This window comes from Centropristis striata, chromosome 15 (assembly GCF_030273125.1).
Source record: "Centropristis striata isolate RG_2023a ecotype Rhode Island chromosome 15, C.striata_1.0, whole genome shotgun sequence".
Classification (NCBI taxonomy): domain Eukaryota; kingdom Metazoa; phylum Chordata; class Actinopteri; order Perciformes; family Serranidae; genus Centropristis; species Centropristis striata.
Window position 1 is genome coordinate 14,274,746 of NC_081531.1, and position 14,278 is coordinate 14,289,023.

General features: G+C 38.6%; 1 protein-coding gene across 1 annotated transcript; it reads left to right on the plus strand.

Moving 5' to 3' along the window:
• Nucleotides 1–980: 980 nt before the first annotated feature.
• On the plus strand, nt 981–9,440 carry LOC131987150 (organic cation/carnitine transporter 2-like). Its single transcript, XM_059352321.1, has 10 exons — nt 981–1,388; nt 1,749–1,852; nt 1,956–2,110; nt 2,382–2,553; nt 3,976–4,102; nt 4,620–4,720; nt 7,055–7,269; nt 7,834–8,016; nt 8,460–8,595; nt 9,249–9,440. Exons 1-10 carry the CDS (start codon nt 981–983, stop codon nt 9,325–9,327), a joined length of 1,680 nt encoding a protein of 559 aa, XP_059208304.1. The 3' UTR covers nt 9,328–9,440.
• The last annotated feature ends 4,838 nt before the right edge of the window (nt 9,441–14,278 follow it).

The following is a 14,278-nucleotide window of genomic DNA, read 5'->3' on the forward strand; positions in this document are numbered from 1 at the left end:
TTTCTGTAAATGTAAGAATGCAGCTAGCAAAGCAACTAGCATGGCTCAGTATAAAAGTATCAAAATCCATCTCCTAGCTCCTTAACTAATGGAGGTAAAACTACAGCTGGTAATCAAGAGTTGGTGACAGAATCGACCATGCACTGACAAAGAGCATTCACTGTTCGGCAGAAGTATCCCGCCCAACCTGAATCAAAGTTGTGTGGGAGGATTTTTTTTGAAAATGTTACATTGCTACAGACGAATCATGTGCCTTAAAACAGTGATTTCCAAACTTTGCCATGCCAAGGCATCCTTATAGCATTAGCCTCTAGCAGGGACCCCACTGTTGCAATTTATTTTGAAATAATGTGTACATTATGATGTCAAATATCAAAAATCAAACATGCAGCTTCTTAATATATTTTCCCTATTTTGTATTGATAATTAAAAATCAGTCTTTCTTCTGTTATAAACATTCCTTGTTATTTCTATCTCAATATTCAACAGTAATTTAAACAGTAAACATAGTTTTCTCTTTTGTTGGGCCTATTTATTCAATACATTTAGTGTCTTTGTCAAGACATATATTAACATATATTTAAGTTAAATAGCATCTTACAGTATGTCATATTCCTATGGAAATGGCTATATACTTAAAAATTCACAAAAATGACTGTATGAAATAAAGGTATCTGTATAAATGTGTATTTCTGTTTGATTTAATAGATAATTTTCTGTCAAAACTGTTCTGTCTGATGGCTTACACTGAAATATTTTATGACTGGAGACAGACAGACTTTGGTCTTAAGCAATAGTGCAAAAGCTCAACTGGTGGCTTGTGACTGTGTAACTCAGCTCAGATGGCATATAAAACCTGAGCTCCGCTTCATGCTATCATAGAGCAGCTGAGGACACCATCTCTCGTGCCTCTTGATTCAGATTATTCTTGTCTTTTTTCCTTCTTTTCTTTTTTAAAAACCAAGGGTTTAGGAGAAATAATGGACAGCATCAAAATTAGAGATTATGACAGCATAACATCTTTTCTTGGATCTTGGGGACCTTTTCAGCGAAGGATTTTTTTAGCATTGGCCGTCAGCATCCTTCCGAATGGGTTCATTGGCGGCTACATAGTATTTATAGGTGCTATCCCATCTCACAAGTGCTATATCCCAGAAAACTACAGCATCAGTGAGATTTGGAGAAATGTGACAATCCCATTGGAAACGGTCGATGGAATTGAAAAGCGTAGCTCTTGCTCTAGGCTTAATTTAGACATTGTCAGTAACTACTCTCAAAACAATATCATCCCAAACATGGACGTGAATGTGAGTGAAATTCCTTGGGAGAGCTGTCTGGATGGGTGGACATACAGCAAAGAATTCTACCAGTCAACCATTGTCACAGAGGTGAGTGATAAGTTATCAGTTAACTATCCATTAAACATTGTATGGTATTTAGTAGCTATTTTAACCTCTAGTTATCAGAGAGCCAAAAGCTATTTTACTATAATCCATTATTCCATTATTTAGTGACCAGTAACACCGTGGCACATCTTATTGACATCGAAAAAAAACCAATCAGGTTTAACAACAGCTGTAGTTTCTACAAGCAGGGATAATGGTACCATCTATGATTGTTATCACTGCTGCTGCTACCAATTGTACTTACTAGACTGTAGATATTACTATTGTTAAAGTAGTTATTTTAGAGATGTTACACATTTTGACAATGTCAGTAGCTATAACTAAAATGTGTTGGTTTTGCAGTGGGACTTGGTTTGTGACAATGGATACAAACTTCCCCTGGCCACCTCTATCCAATACATTGGTGTGCTAGTAGGAGCACTTGTCTCGGGCCAGATGTCTGACAGGTCTGTAATGTACACAGCATTGTTCAAATCTTTCTTCAATAGTACCATTTTACTGTTAGGGATAAAGTAACTTGCTCAACTACAATCTGTATTTCTTGCACAGGTATGGAAGGAGGCCAGCACTCTTTCTGATGATGATTCTTCAGACTATAGCAGTCACAGCGCAGATATTCTCCCCAAACTGGGAGATCTTCAGCTTTATTTTTTTCTTTGTGGGTGCAGGGGGATTCTCCAACTATGTCGTTGCATTTGTGCTGGGTACGTTTCCCTTGAGGATTTCAAACAAAAATGAAATATTTTAAAGCACTGTAATGACCTGTCAGACCTGGTGGGGAAAGTAGAAAAAAAATCCTGTATGAGTATATCAACTGTGTTATGCTCACTTTCAAAACACAAAGGAGTACATTTATTATATAACTTGCTTCCTGAGCTCACGCAACATCTGTATAAGCGTAACTGACTGGTGATTAACGCCAGGAAACCTTAGTGTCAGTTTATATTTAACTAATCATTTTTTTTACACCTACAGGAACAGAAATTCTAGACCCAAAAGCCAGAGTGGTCTTCTGCTCCCTTGGAGTTTTCATGGGCTCAGCTTTGGGATACATGGCAATGCCAGCTGCAGCTTACTTCCTCCGTGACTGGCGCATGCTACTGATTCCCATGGCTGCCTGTAGCCTGATATACATCCCTCTATGGTGGTAAGAATATTCACAAAAAGTCACTAAAATATAATTTGACAATTTTACTCTTCGAAAAACACTTGTGAAAATCAATCTTGTATTTTTAATGCAACATGGTCTCACAGAAATGCGTGAAATAGCCACGGATTTCGCTTAACTCAAAATCCGTGGAATAGCCACGGATTCGCTCAAATTTCCGTGGAACTGACACGGATTTCGCTACAATGCAAGTTAATGACCGTCATATCCCGTGGCTATTCCAACATACAAAGTGATTATGTACATTCACTGAGTGAATACTTAGAAAATAAAACATATATTTCTCGCTAGAAATGTGATCAAAATCCATTTTTATGCAGAAACTAAGTCAAAATATTGATTTTTCACTAAAAATGAGAGAACTGTCCGCCATGTTTTTTGTTCTGACCGCCGGGACCTTGAAAGTCACGTGACTTGGAACAAACCAATAGGAACAAATATCCATGGAATAGCCACGGGATATGACTGTCATTAACTTGCACTGTAGCCAAATCCGTGTCAGTTTCACGGAAATTTGCGCGATTCCGTGGCTATTCCACGGATTTTGAGTTAAGCGAAATCCGTGGCTATTTCACGGATTTCTATGAGACCAGGTTGTTTTAATGACAAGAATATAAAGTAGGAGAGATGTGTGTTGATATTTTAATTGAAATTATTTTGGATCATTGAATCTATATATCGATACCGGTCGGTATGTTGTTACACCCCATATAGTAACTATGGTTTATATCAATATTGCTACAGTACAGGTGTAGAAGTTACTCGAGTTCTCTGTCACAGCTCTTTATCAGGGATGGGAAAGTTAACCAGGCATGCAGGATTTGTATAGCATAAATCCCATCTTCATTCGGCTTGTTGCTGGTAATGAACACATTCTGGCTTGCTGCACTACAATGGGGCAAATTATAATGGTGCCATAGCTGCTTTGGTATTTTGGTGTGCATTGTTTTGTTAATAAACTTTGCTTAGTCTATCCTCATATCTTAGTTCTTTGTTTGTTCTTATGCACCAATACCATAGCAAATTCATTGTATGTAAAAACCTATTTGGCAGATATACTTATTCTGATTCTGAAAAAATGTCATTGGACAAGCCATACAAAGATGATATTATTATTTTGGCAAATGCATGTTTCTTGCACATCCAATACATACACTGGAAGGGCAGACTTATATAAAACAAAATGATGCACACAACTAATGTAATAGCTTCCTCCATAATATTCTTATTTAAAAGTAGACACTGTTGGTTTGCATTTGATATATAAATGCTAGTGTGACCAGGCCCCTTAAGGTTTTGGTAAAGGACCACAGACTGAATTGGTGTGACGCACTTAGTCTTGTGTCTCTTTGTACAGTATATGTGGTGATATCAATGCACCTCTGTGTTTAAACCCTCCAGGTTAGTCCCAGAGTCCCCTCGCTGGCTGCTCTCTCAGGGAAGAGTGAAGGAGGCTGAGGCCATACTGAGAGACGCTGCCAAGAGTAACAACGTAGAAGTGCCACAGTCCATATTTACACAAGCTGAGGTGAGCTAGTTTTTCATATCTTTTCTGTTGAGTGACTACCATGTATCTTCAAATCTGAATGTGGATGTTTGTGAAGAGACAGGGACTATTTTTCTGATTTTAGAGGTACGTGGTTGTTTTGTCTCAGTCGTACTACAAATATATGATGATCTCATAGAATAGAATTTTTGGCATTGTTTTGTTTTGTCATTGATTTTTCTTCACATTACACCTTTAAGTACTTTTAGCTGATAACAGTAGTTTCGAACTCAGGACTTTTACCCATTTTCACAGTGTGGTATTATTATTTTTTAGTTAAGAATATATATATACATGACTGATATATATATATATATATATATATATATATATATATATATATATATATATATATATATGTATATATATATATATATATATATATATATACTGCTTCCACCACTGACAATTTCCATGTTGTATGTTTGTGTGGGAGGACAAATGTTTAATTTACACAGACTTATGTTTAAATTTAATAATTCCTTTTTGTTTTTCCCAGGTCGATGATGCTCTGGCTAGGAAAGACGAGAAACAAAACATTTTTGTTATCTTGAGCAGCTGCAATTTATTTTCTATTACATTACTGTGTTCACTTTTGTGGTAAGTCTCTGATTTCCTCAAAACATAAATCCTTCAGGCATCAAAGTCAATAATAATGGTCACATTTACAAACACTGTGTTGTATGTTAGAGACAGAGACAGGTCAGTAAGGTTTTGTGGTATTTTCATTCGAGTTTGACTAGGTTTCATGCTGTTTTGTGGCCATAAGGGCAAATTGTAGATATTGCGTTAGCAAGGATATCGGCTTGCTATTCACTGATTGGCTTACACAGTAGAGTGACGTGAAGGGGCGGGTTTATCTACCGGCTCTTAAGAAGAGAACAGACTAACATTTCTTAGAACAAGCACTGTGTTGTATGTTAGAGACAGACACAGGTCAGTAAGGTTTTGTGGTATTTTCGTTTCGAGTTTGACGAGGTTTCATGCTGGTTTGTGGCTGTAAGGATATTGCGTTTTAACAGAAAGAGTTGCGCCATCAGTAACCAGTTCTCTAAGCCTGACCAGTGACAGGCGCTGCCACCACCTAACCAGGCTTTTCTCACCTCTCTACACCCTCTGAACGAGGTCTTGAAACTTCTTCTGGATTCTCGCCAACCACCTGCCCACTGGATCCGATACCATCCATTCTCCTTCAAACCACTTCCTCTGCAGTAAACCCCTCAATCACACACATCATCAACTCCTCACATGTAAATGGTAAATGGTAAATGGATTGCATTTATATAGAGCTTTTATCCAAATCGCTTTACACTACAAACTGCGCTCATTCACCCGTTCACAAACACATTCATACTGGTGGCCAAGGCTACCAGGGCACACTTGTGCCACCAGCCACCATTGGGAATTCATTCACACACCGATGAACGCAGCATCGGGAGCCATTTGGAGTTCAGTATCTTGCCCAAGGATACTTCGACAGGTAGGCTGTCATGGTCAGGGATCGAACCACCGACCTTCCGATCAGTAGGTGACCACTATAACTCTTCCCACCACCTTCAAACGAGCGCAGGTGACTCCACTGCTCAAAAAACACTGGACCCGACCCAGGTGGGAAACTACAGACCTGTCTCACTCCTACCATTCCTTTCAAAAACTTCTTTAGCGCACAGTCTTGAACCAAGTCTCCAGGTTCCTTTCCAAGAACAATCTGTACGATCCAAAAGAGTCTGGCTTCAAGCAGGATCACTCTACTGAGACTGCACTCCTGTCCGTAATAGAATCACTGCGTCTAGCTCGAGCAGCTGGCCAATCATCAGCTCTATTGCCGCTGGACCTCTCTGCAGCCTTTGACACTATTAACCACCAAATCCTCCTCTCCTAACTCACAGAACTTGGTATTTCAGGTTCTGCCCTCTGATGGTTCCCGTCCTACCTTACAGGGAGATCTTTTAAAGTATCTTGGAAGGGAGAAGTGTCCAAACTACAAAACCTCTGGGGTACCTCAGGGATCAGTGCTAGGCCCCCATCTCTTCTCAAGTTACACCATCTCATATGGCGCAATCATCTGCAATCATGCCTTCTCATACCATTGTTACGCCAACGATACCCAGCTGTTCTTTTCCTTCCCACCAAACGACCCCACAGTCTCGGCTCGTATCTCTGCTTGCCTTGTGGACATCTCTAAATGGATGACAGAACATCACCTTCAGCTCAACCTCTCAAAGTGGGAGTTCCTCGTCATCCCACCCCGTCCCACCTCATATCAGCCTATCAATCTTCAGTTTGGATCCATAAAACTTGTGCCCACAAGCTCTGCACAAAACTTGGGTGTCATGACTGATGATCAACTGACCTTCAACGTTCATGTGTCCTCAATTCCCCAATCGTGTCGATTCGCCCTGTACAACATCAGGAAAATCAGACCCTACCTGACAGAGCAATCGACACAACTCCTGGTACAGGCCCTTGTGTTATTGCGTTAAGACTACTGCAACTCTCTACTGGCAGGCCTTCCTGCGTGCACCACCAAGCCTCTGCAGATGATCTTGTCTTCAACCAGCCCAGGAGAGCGCATGTCACTCTGCTACTCATCTCTCTGCACTGGCTCCCGGTCGCAGCCCGCATCAAATTTAAAGCCTTGTCTCTTGCCTACATAATTGCAACGGGCATGGCCCCTGCTTATCTGAACTCCTTTGTTACTTACTTACTTACTCTTGCTATGTTTCTTGACTTCATCCTTTCTTGTGTTGTATTAACTCTCATTTGTACGTCACTTTGGATAAACATGTCTGCTAAATGACATTGTAGAATTGTAGTAGAATTGTAGAACTTGTGACAAAAAAGTGTTGGTTATACAAGATAATTAATGGTTTGAGTTTCCCTTTCTATGTCTCCCATTATGTTTTCAGTTTGTCGTTTTGAATGTCTCTGCAGGATAATCATCACCATTGGCTACTTTGCTTTAGTCCTCAACACATCAAACCTGAACGGCGACCCTTACTTCAACTGCTTCTTGTCTGCCATAGTGGAAGTGCCTGCTTACATAATAGCCTTGTTACTACTCCGGTACTGCTCCAGGCACTTCTGCCAGTCTTCTACACTCTTCCTTGGAGGCACCATGATCCTCTTTGTTCACCTCATTCCAATAGGTAATGATTTGCTCTCTGTAAGTAAAACATTTCATGCAACATGTAATGTATTGCATATTACTAGTTACACTCATTGGAAAGGAATTTGTTGCTTTACTGCTTGTGTAGAGTAATGCGTTGCACCACCTTTGCGTTACTTCCACCCAAATAACCACAGAAATTTGAGTAGCTATTATGAAATAGAAAAGTGTAATGCTGTTTCATTGTGACTTATCAAAGCATAGAAGATTATTGCATTGAAAGAACATTACAAATCAAGAGGCATAAATGCACTACACAGTGCAAACTCAGTTTTACTCTTTTACTCTCACAAAGTCATGAAAGCCAAATAAACAACAACACGAGTGCATTTCTCCCAAAAATCTTGTGTCTGTACATCGTTTTGAAGTGCTCTATAGTCATGCTCCTCTTTAACTCCTCCTCCACCCCACACACTTAGATACACATACTTTTCAAGGTTGTATGAGAACTGGATCTTGAGGCTATTCTGGTCTCAGTGCCCCTCTCCCCCCATTGGACTTTTTTAAGTGTTTGCCATAACGTTTTCTTGTTTTATTTCTTTAGATATACCAAGTGTGCCTGTGATCCTTGAGATATTGGGGAAATTCGGCATGACTTCTGCATTCTGTGTGGTGTACTCAGTCACATCAGAGCTCTTCCCCACTGTTATCAGAAACACAGCAATGGGGTGTTGTTCCATGGCTGCTCGCATTGGAACCATCACCTCCCCCTTTATCATTTATCTGGGTAAGTATATTTAGTTTCCAATTTTGGCCATTTACCCAGTGCCAGGGCAATATTTGATTATATCACACAGTATAATGTGAGGTGCTATTATGTGCCTATACACATTCAGATACTTTTATGCCAACTTACAAAAGTAACTAAAATATGATTTGACAATTTTACTGAACTATTCAGAACAAGAAATCAATCTTGTATTTTTAATGAAAAGAATATAAAGTAAGAATTTAAAAATAAATGCATATCTTAAAGAGGATGATATTTGTTGATATTTTCATTGATGTTTTGGATCACTGAATCTATATATCGATACAGATCGGTATATTGTTAAACCCCATATAGTAACTATGGTTTATATCAATATTGCTACATTACAGGTGTAGAAGTTACTTGAGTTCTCTGTCTTTCTCACTATTTTGCTTTGCTGTTTTTTCTCTTTTTTGCAGGACAATTCTACAAGTCACTCCCCTATATGTTGATGGGAGGTCTCGCAATTTGTGGTGCTATCTTATGTTTCCTGTTGCCAGAAACTTATGGCAAGGCCTTGCCAGAGACCGTATCGCAAATGCAGCTGATATGCGGGTGAGTATACATGCTGGACCTCCTGCATGCGTACTGATGCTGACAGTATTTGTCTCCATGCACAGAGCACAGCTTTACACTTGGCTTTCAACTACTAGCAGTTAGAATAAAATGTATGTTAACAAGCTGCTTTAGGATGCTTAAAGTCCTTTCACTATAATATATGATTCAAATATTTATTTTATTATATTTTAAATTTGGTCATTATTAGGTCAGGAGAAACTCTTTATATCACTGTCCCTATGTGAAATTAATACAATGCAAATAAAACATATCTCAGTGCAGAGTTTTAATGTTTGCTGTTAGCTTTAATGAACAGAGGGGAGAAAAAAATAATTGTTTGCTATTAACCCTTCTAAATGTTGTATTTTAATGTTATCTCTTGTATAACTAACCCCCATCAAAACAATACAGACAGCCTGTCATGTTGCAAAAAATAAATAAATGATTAAGCTCTTTTGTGAAGCAGATTCAGAATGAGCCTTTCTGACACTGCTTCATAAATGGGCTTAATCATTTATTTTTTTGTTGCTCTTACACATACACTAGACAATACAGGCTGTATTGTTTTCAAGGGCACCTGTAATAAACCAATGACATTAAATGTCACTGCTGTTACACTGTAACTAAATCTTCTTTCAATGTTAAAACAGGAGGAGAGGAAAAAAAGAAAAGGAAGCTGAAGACAAAGAGAACGCAGCTGATTATAAGAGTAAAGAATCCAAGTTATAGTTTGTCATGATTTTATTTAGCACAAAAGTGCTGTTTTATGTGTTTGTGTTTTAAATGTCTTTTTCTTGTAGCAGTCATTTTGAAGCACATTTGCATTGTATTGTTTTTTTATATATTTTAATAAAAACTGTTCAAACTGTTTTTGGCACAGATCATTTGACTATATATATATATATATATATATACACACAGACACACACACACACACACACACACCTGTACTAAATTTTGGCGTCACCCAGAAAATGTCTGTGTTGTTTTCCATGAAAACAAACTGCTTTATTCATGAAATGAGTTAAAAAATTAATCAAAACTATAGTGAAGACATAGAAATAGAAGGGTAGAAATAATCATTTTAACCTGTACAGATCTCCAACTTTACCTCTAGATACTCAGCTAGCTTCTCAAATCAGCATAAAAAAGTTTTCAGCTGTGCTAACATGATGCACAGGTGTTTTAATGATCAATTAGCATGCCCCCTTTTTTCGTTTTAAACCAAAAACGGAAAAACGGATTTTGCTATCAGCATCAAAAAACGAAATAACAAAAAAACCAAAATGAAATAACAGCCGTTATTTGGTTTTTGCAAATTCCTTTTTTCCTTTTTTCGTTTCTCATTTATTGATACGACGTCGGACACATTAATAATTACATTACATACACATTATTAAGTACTTATTATCAAGCATAAAAAAGAAAAAAAAGTATCATCATACACTAGTATAGGCTACTGTTCTCTGAACCATGCATGGTTCACATTTATTAACATAATTATATTGATTATTTATTATGATCATAACTAATGCCGGCGGGTGAGCCTGACGTTTGGGAAGGCTATCTGACCACATGTTATACACAGCGCTGGGTATCGCCGGTGCTGCTGATCGCTTCTGAAGTACTTTTACGTTGTTTATCTTATCACCATGAGATCCAGAGTATTTGATGTCGAGTTGAAATCTGTTTATCATGTACATACATATCACTTGAATTATCAGTGATAAAAGTTTCTAACTAAATTGTTGCAATTGATCTTATTTAAGGGTTTACCATAATAATAATAATAATAATAATAATAATAATTAGTGTTAGTGAGATTTGTCTTCTGTCAGTGTTTTTGTTGAACTGTAGCACTTCAGTCACGTACCATTACCAAAAACTCACACAACCTGTTGCTGAAAGTGAAAATGCAGAAAAGAATTTAATGATGATGGCAACGCCTATTGTCAGTTCTGATCTTGTGCTTTGATTGTAGGGTAGAGACGCCTTCTTTGGATCATGTTGCAGTTTTCTTTTGCTAGATAAAGCCACCAGACAGACAGACAGACAGACAGACAGACAGACAGACAGACAGACAGACAGACAGACAGACAGATAGATAGATAGATAGATAGATAGATAGATTTTATTTATCCCAAGCTGGGAAATTACAGTGTAGCAGCAGCATTACACACAGAGACAATGACAACACAATTAAATAAAAAGAACAACCTAGGCATACTTTAAGCAATAAAATATAAAATACAATAAAAAATAAAGTGTCTAAAGAAGGAGTATGTATTAAGGAGTAGAATAGAATTCCAGTGCAGAATAAATATGAATATACATTATAAAAATGTTGGTGCTATGAAACAAATAAGGTGCAATGAACAGTGTGCATAAAAAACACATAAAGTGCATAGACAGTATGTAATGAACCAGACTATTATTTGTTATTGTACAGTGTGATGGCATGTGGCAGGAAAGATGATATAGATAGATGTAGATATAGATGATATCAGGCACCATCATGTTGACATGTGACTGGTGCAGAACTAAACATACCTGAAAATTATCAGGAATAAATTTAAGATCTAGAAGTTTTTTCCATATATAAAGTTGTGTTCACATGCTGTGGAGCTAAAAACCCCTCAGTTGTCTCCATGTATCTGTTCTCCTGCAGTTAGCAGAGTTTTCACATCATGCATGCAACATTTGGTCGATAAGGAATGCCAAAGCACGGCTACAACTCATTTTAAATACTAATTTGTAACTGCAGAGATCTGCGGCACTGCTGGTTTGCTTGAATGTGCCTTTTTGGCAAAATCTTTAAAATCAGCTTATGGTTTTATAGTATTTTTGTGTTAATGTTAGGGTTACTGTAAGCAAAATATTTGCAAACAAGGATGGTAGTTAGTTGGTTTATCAGGAAAGTTTCGATAATTTCAAAATGTTTTTAGACATTATCACAACCTTAACATAAAACAGATGCTTGACTGAAATAATGTTGATTTCCCATTAAACAATGTGTTTATGGGTGTTTTTAGTCATATTATAACCATAGCTCATGCTGAGACTCACATATGTTTCAATCGTGTCCAACAACTTTTTTTTGTCTTCTTTCTATCAAAAGCAGACACATGTATGTTGTTGGCTTAAATCTCTCAGCAAACGAGTGAAATGTCTCGTTTCACCTTGTTGCTCAGAGCTTAAAGCTTAAAACGGACCTTCTTCTCTTAGTAACGGTTGCTAATGGACGAGGAGCGTTCGGGGAGTTGAAAATGGTCAATTGCACCATCAAGGCATCAGAACCAGCCTGCTATCCATTCAGTCAGAATTTCTGTTATAGGAATTATTTAGAGTGACCCTTCAATAAAGAAGATTGGATTCGGAGTAGTAAAGTTGAATTAGAATTTATTATTCTTGTACAAGAAGGAGCATTTAACAGTGCAACACACAACGAGGGGTTACAGAGAAAAAGGCTCCCCGAGGAGCTCTAACAGGTGATTCTTATACCATTTTTGATAATGGGCTGTCCTTACCCTTGTAAATTGTTAACAGACAGTGCATCTAGACGTTTTCCTTTGTTCCCTTAATCAGTAATCAGGATATCCCCAATCTAAATGTCTTCTGACCTTCCTCTAATCCTCACTCTGTTCTAGACTTCCTTTATTGATACTTTACCCTGAACCTTACCTCACCCTGCCAGCCCCAGCAATAAAGTCATATAAGAGAAGTTTAAACAAGACATATAAGAAATGGGGACTCCCATACTCATTGTAGGAGTTAAAACATCTGAAACACTGTATAAACCTAATTTTTATAACAATTTCTAACACAGCTCTCTGTATCCCTATCTCTAATACTCCTGGGCAAAACTGCAAAACCACTGTTCAGTCTCTGGAAATGCTGTTATATTTCTACATTGTGTATTTGTTTTTAAATAATAGGACTTCTACAGTCACAGTAACTGGGTGGAAATGGAAAACCAAGTTCCAAACTCCAACCTGATCAGATCTCACACCAGCATCGGAAACATCGCAGATAAACAGAAGAGGTGACGTCACTGTGTGTGTTGTGTCAATCGATCAATGTTTACAGAAGAAAACACTGATTAAATGTTTTTTTCCCTATAGCTGAAACCAGAGCAACCTGTCGCAGCTGTAACGGGGACATCTGCACCAACAACATTTTGGAGGACATTTTGTCGCAAAAGATACTGACCCTTCTCTGTGACCATGAGCGGTGCAGGAGGAACCTTTGCTATCCAGGCCATTAATGACCAAGGTTTTACTTCCACTGCCCCGTCCAGTTTAACCCTGGACACTGGAGGCAGCGCCAACAACACGGTCATCATCACAGCGCCTTCCAACACACCGTCTGGAACCGACGTCACCCTGACCACCAACTATGTCGTGCAGCGTTTTGCTGTCCTTAAAACGGTAAATCTCCAGTTCAGGAAAAAAAACAGATTTCAATCATTGTTGAAGCTGCATAGTGAATTTCTAGAAATGCTCTCTCTTTAATGAATTTCTACTATGGGGTCTAACATCATCACACATCGATAAAATTGGGCTCATTGAATCCACAAGAGTCTCAGCTTTTATGCTCATTTTATGCAAATGACTGTTTAGAGATCCCGCAAATATTGCACAAATATTCACATACAATAGGTGAAAAATAACACAATATTGAGGAAAAAATTGTTTCTGCCCCAAACTTTTGTCCTGCATGAAAAAACTGCCTCAAACTGCATGTTATCAGCATACAGTGGGCATCTCTGTAAAGAGGAGACTTGTGGGTACCAATAGAACACATTTTCATTCAGATATCTTGAGGTAAGAGGTCAAGGGACCTCCTTGAAAATGGTCAGTCAGTTGTTCCCTCCTAAAGTTGGTTGACTTTATTTACTTTTTCTCTTCACAGGTGACAGACTTCAGTGAGCCGGTGTGTACGCTGCTCAGCAGGTCTAACTGCTCTGCAGCCTGCAGCTCAGAGATGTGGGAGCTCTCTGTCCGGGTGACTGACGGAACTAATGGGACAGGTGTGGACCGTGTGAGTCTTGGACTGGGCAACGGCACAGTGAACACCAGCCTGAGCACTGAGAACTCAACGCTGGTGTCCTACACTGCGTCCTGCTGCTCTCCTGATGTGGAGCTCCTGGTTGTGGATCGGGTGGGTAACGTGGCCTCCTGTTCCTACAGCGTCCGGGTTGCGACCACCAGCCCACAACCCGTGACGGTCCCCCAACCCGTGGTGGCAGCTGTAGTGTCTTTGTCCACCAGAGCTGTTCAGTCTTTCCTCCTTTGCTTTAGCATCACAATCTTAGGACACAGTTTAACATTTTAAATGTCGGTATGAGGAAGATTCACATTTTAAAATTATTCTCTTCTGTCCACTCAGCTGCCAGTTTATTAGGTACACTGGCTAAAATTGCCATGCAATAAAGTCTGTGAATTACTTTGTTTTATACGTCCAACATAGAAAAGCCTAACAATATTTGATAAAAGAGTAACTAAGTATACTATTTGATTTAACTCTCACTCTCTCCTGCCAAGCCTCCCCGTCTCATTTCTTTCCCGAATATCAAGGACATAAATATGGATACCCTTTCTCTCTGTTCCGATAATATTCTGATCCCCAACCACATATCCACCCCTGATGAACTGGTTACACTCTACAATACAAGTTGAAA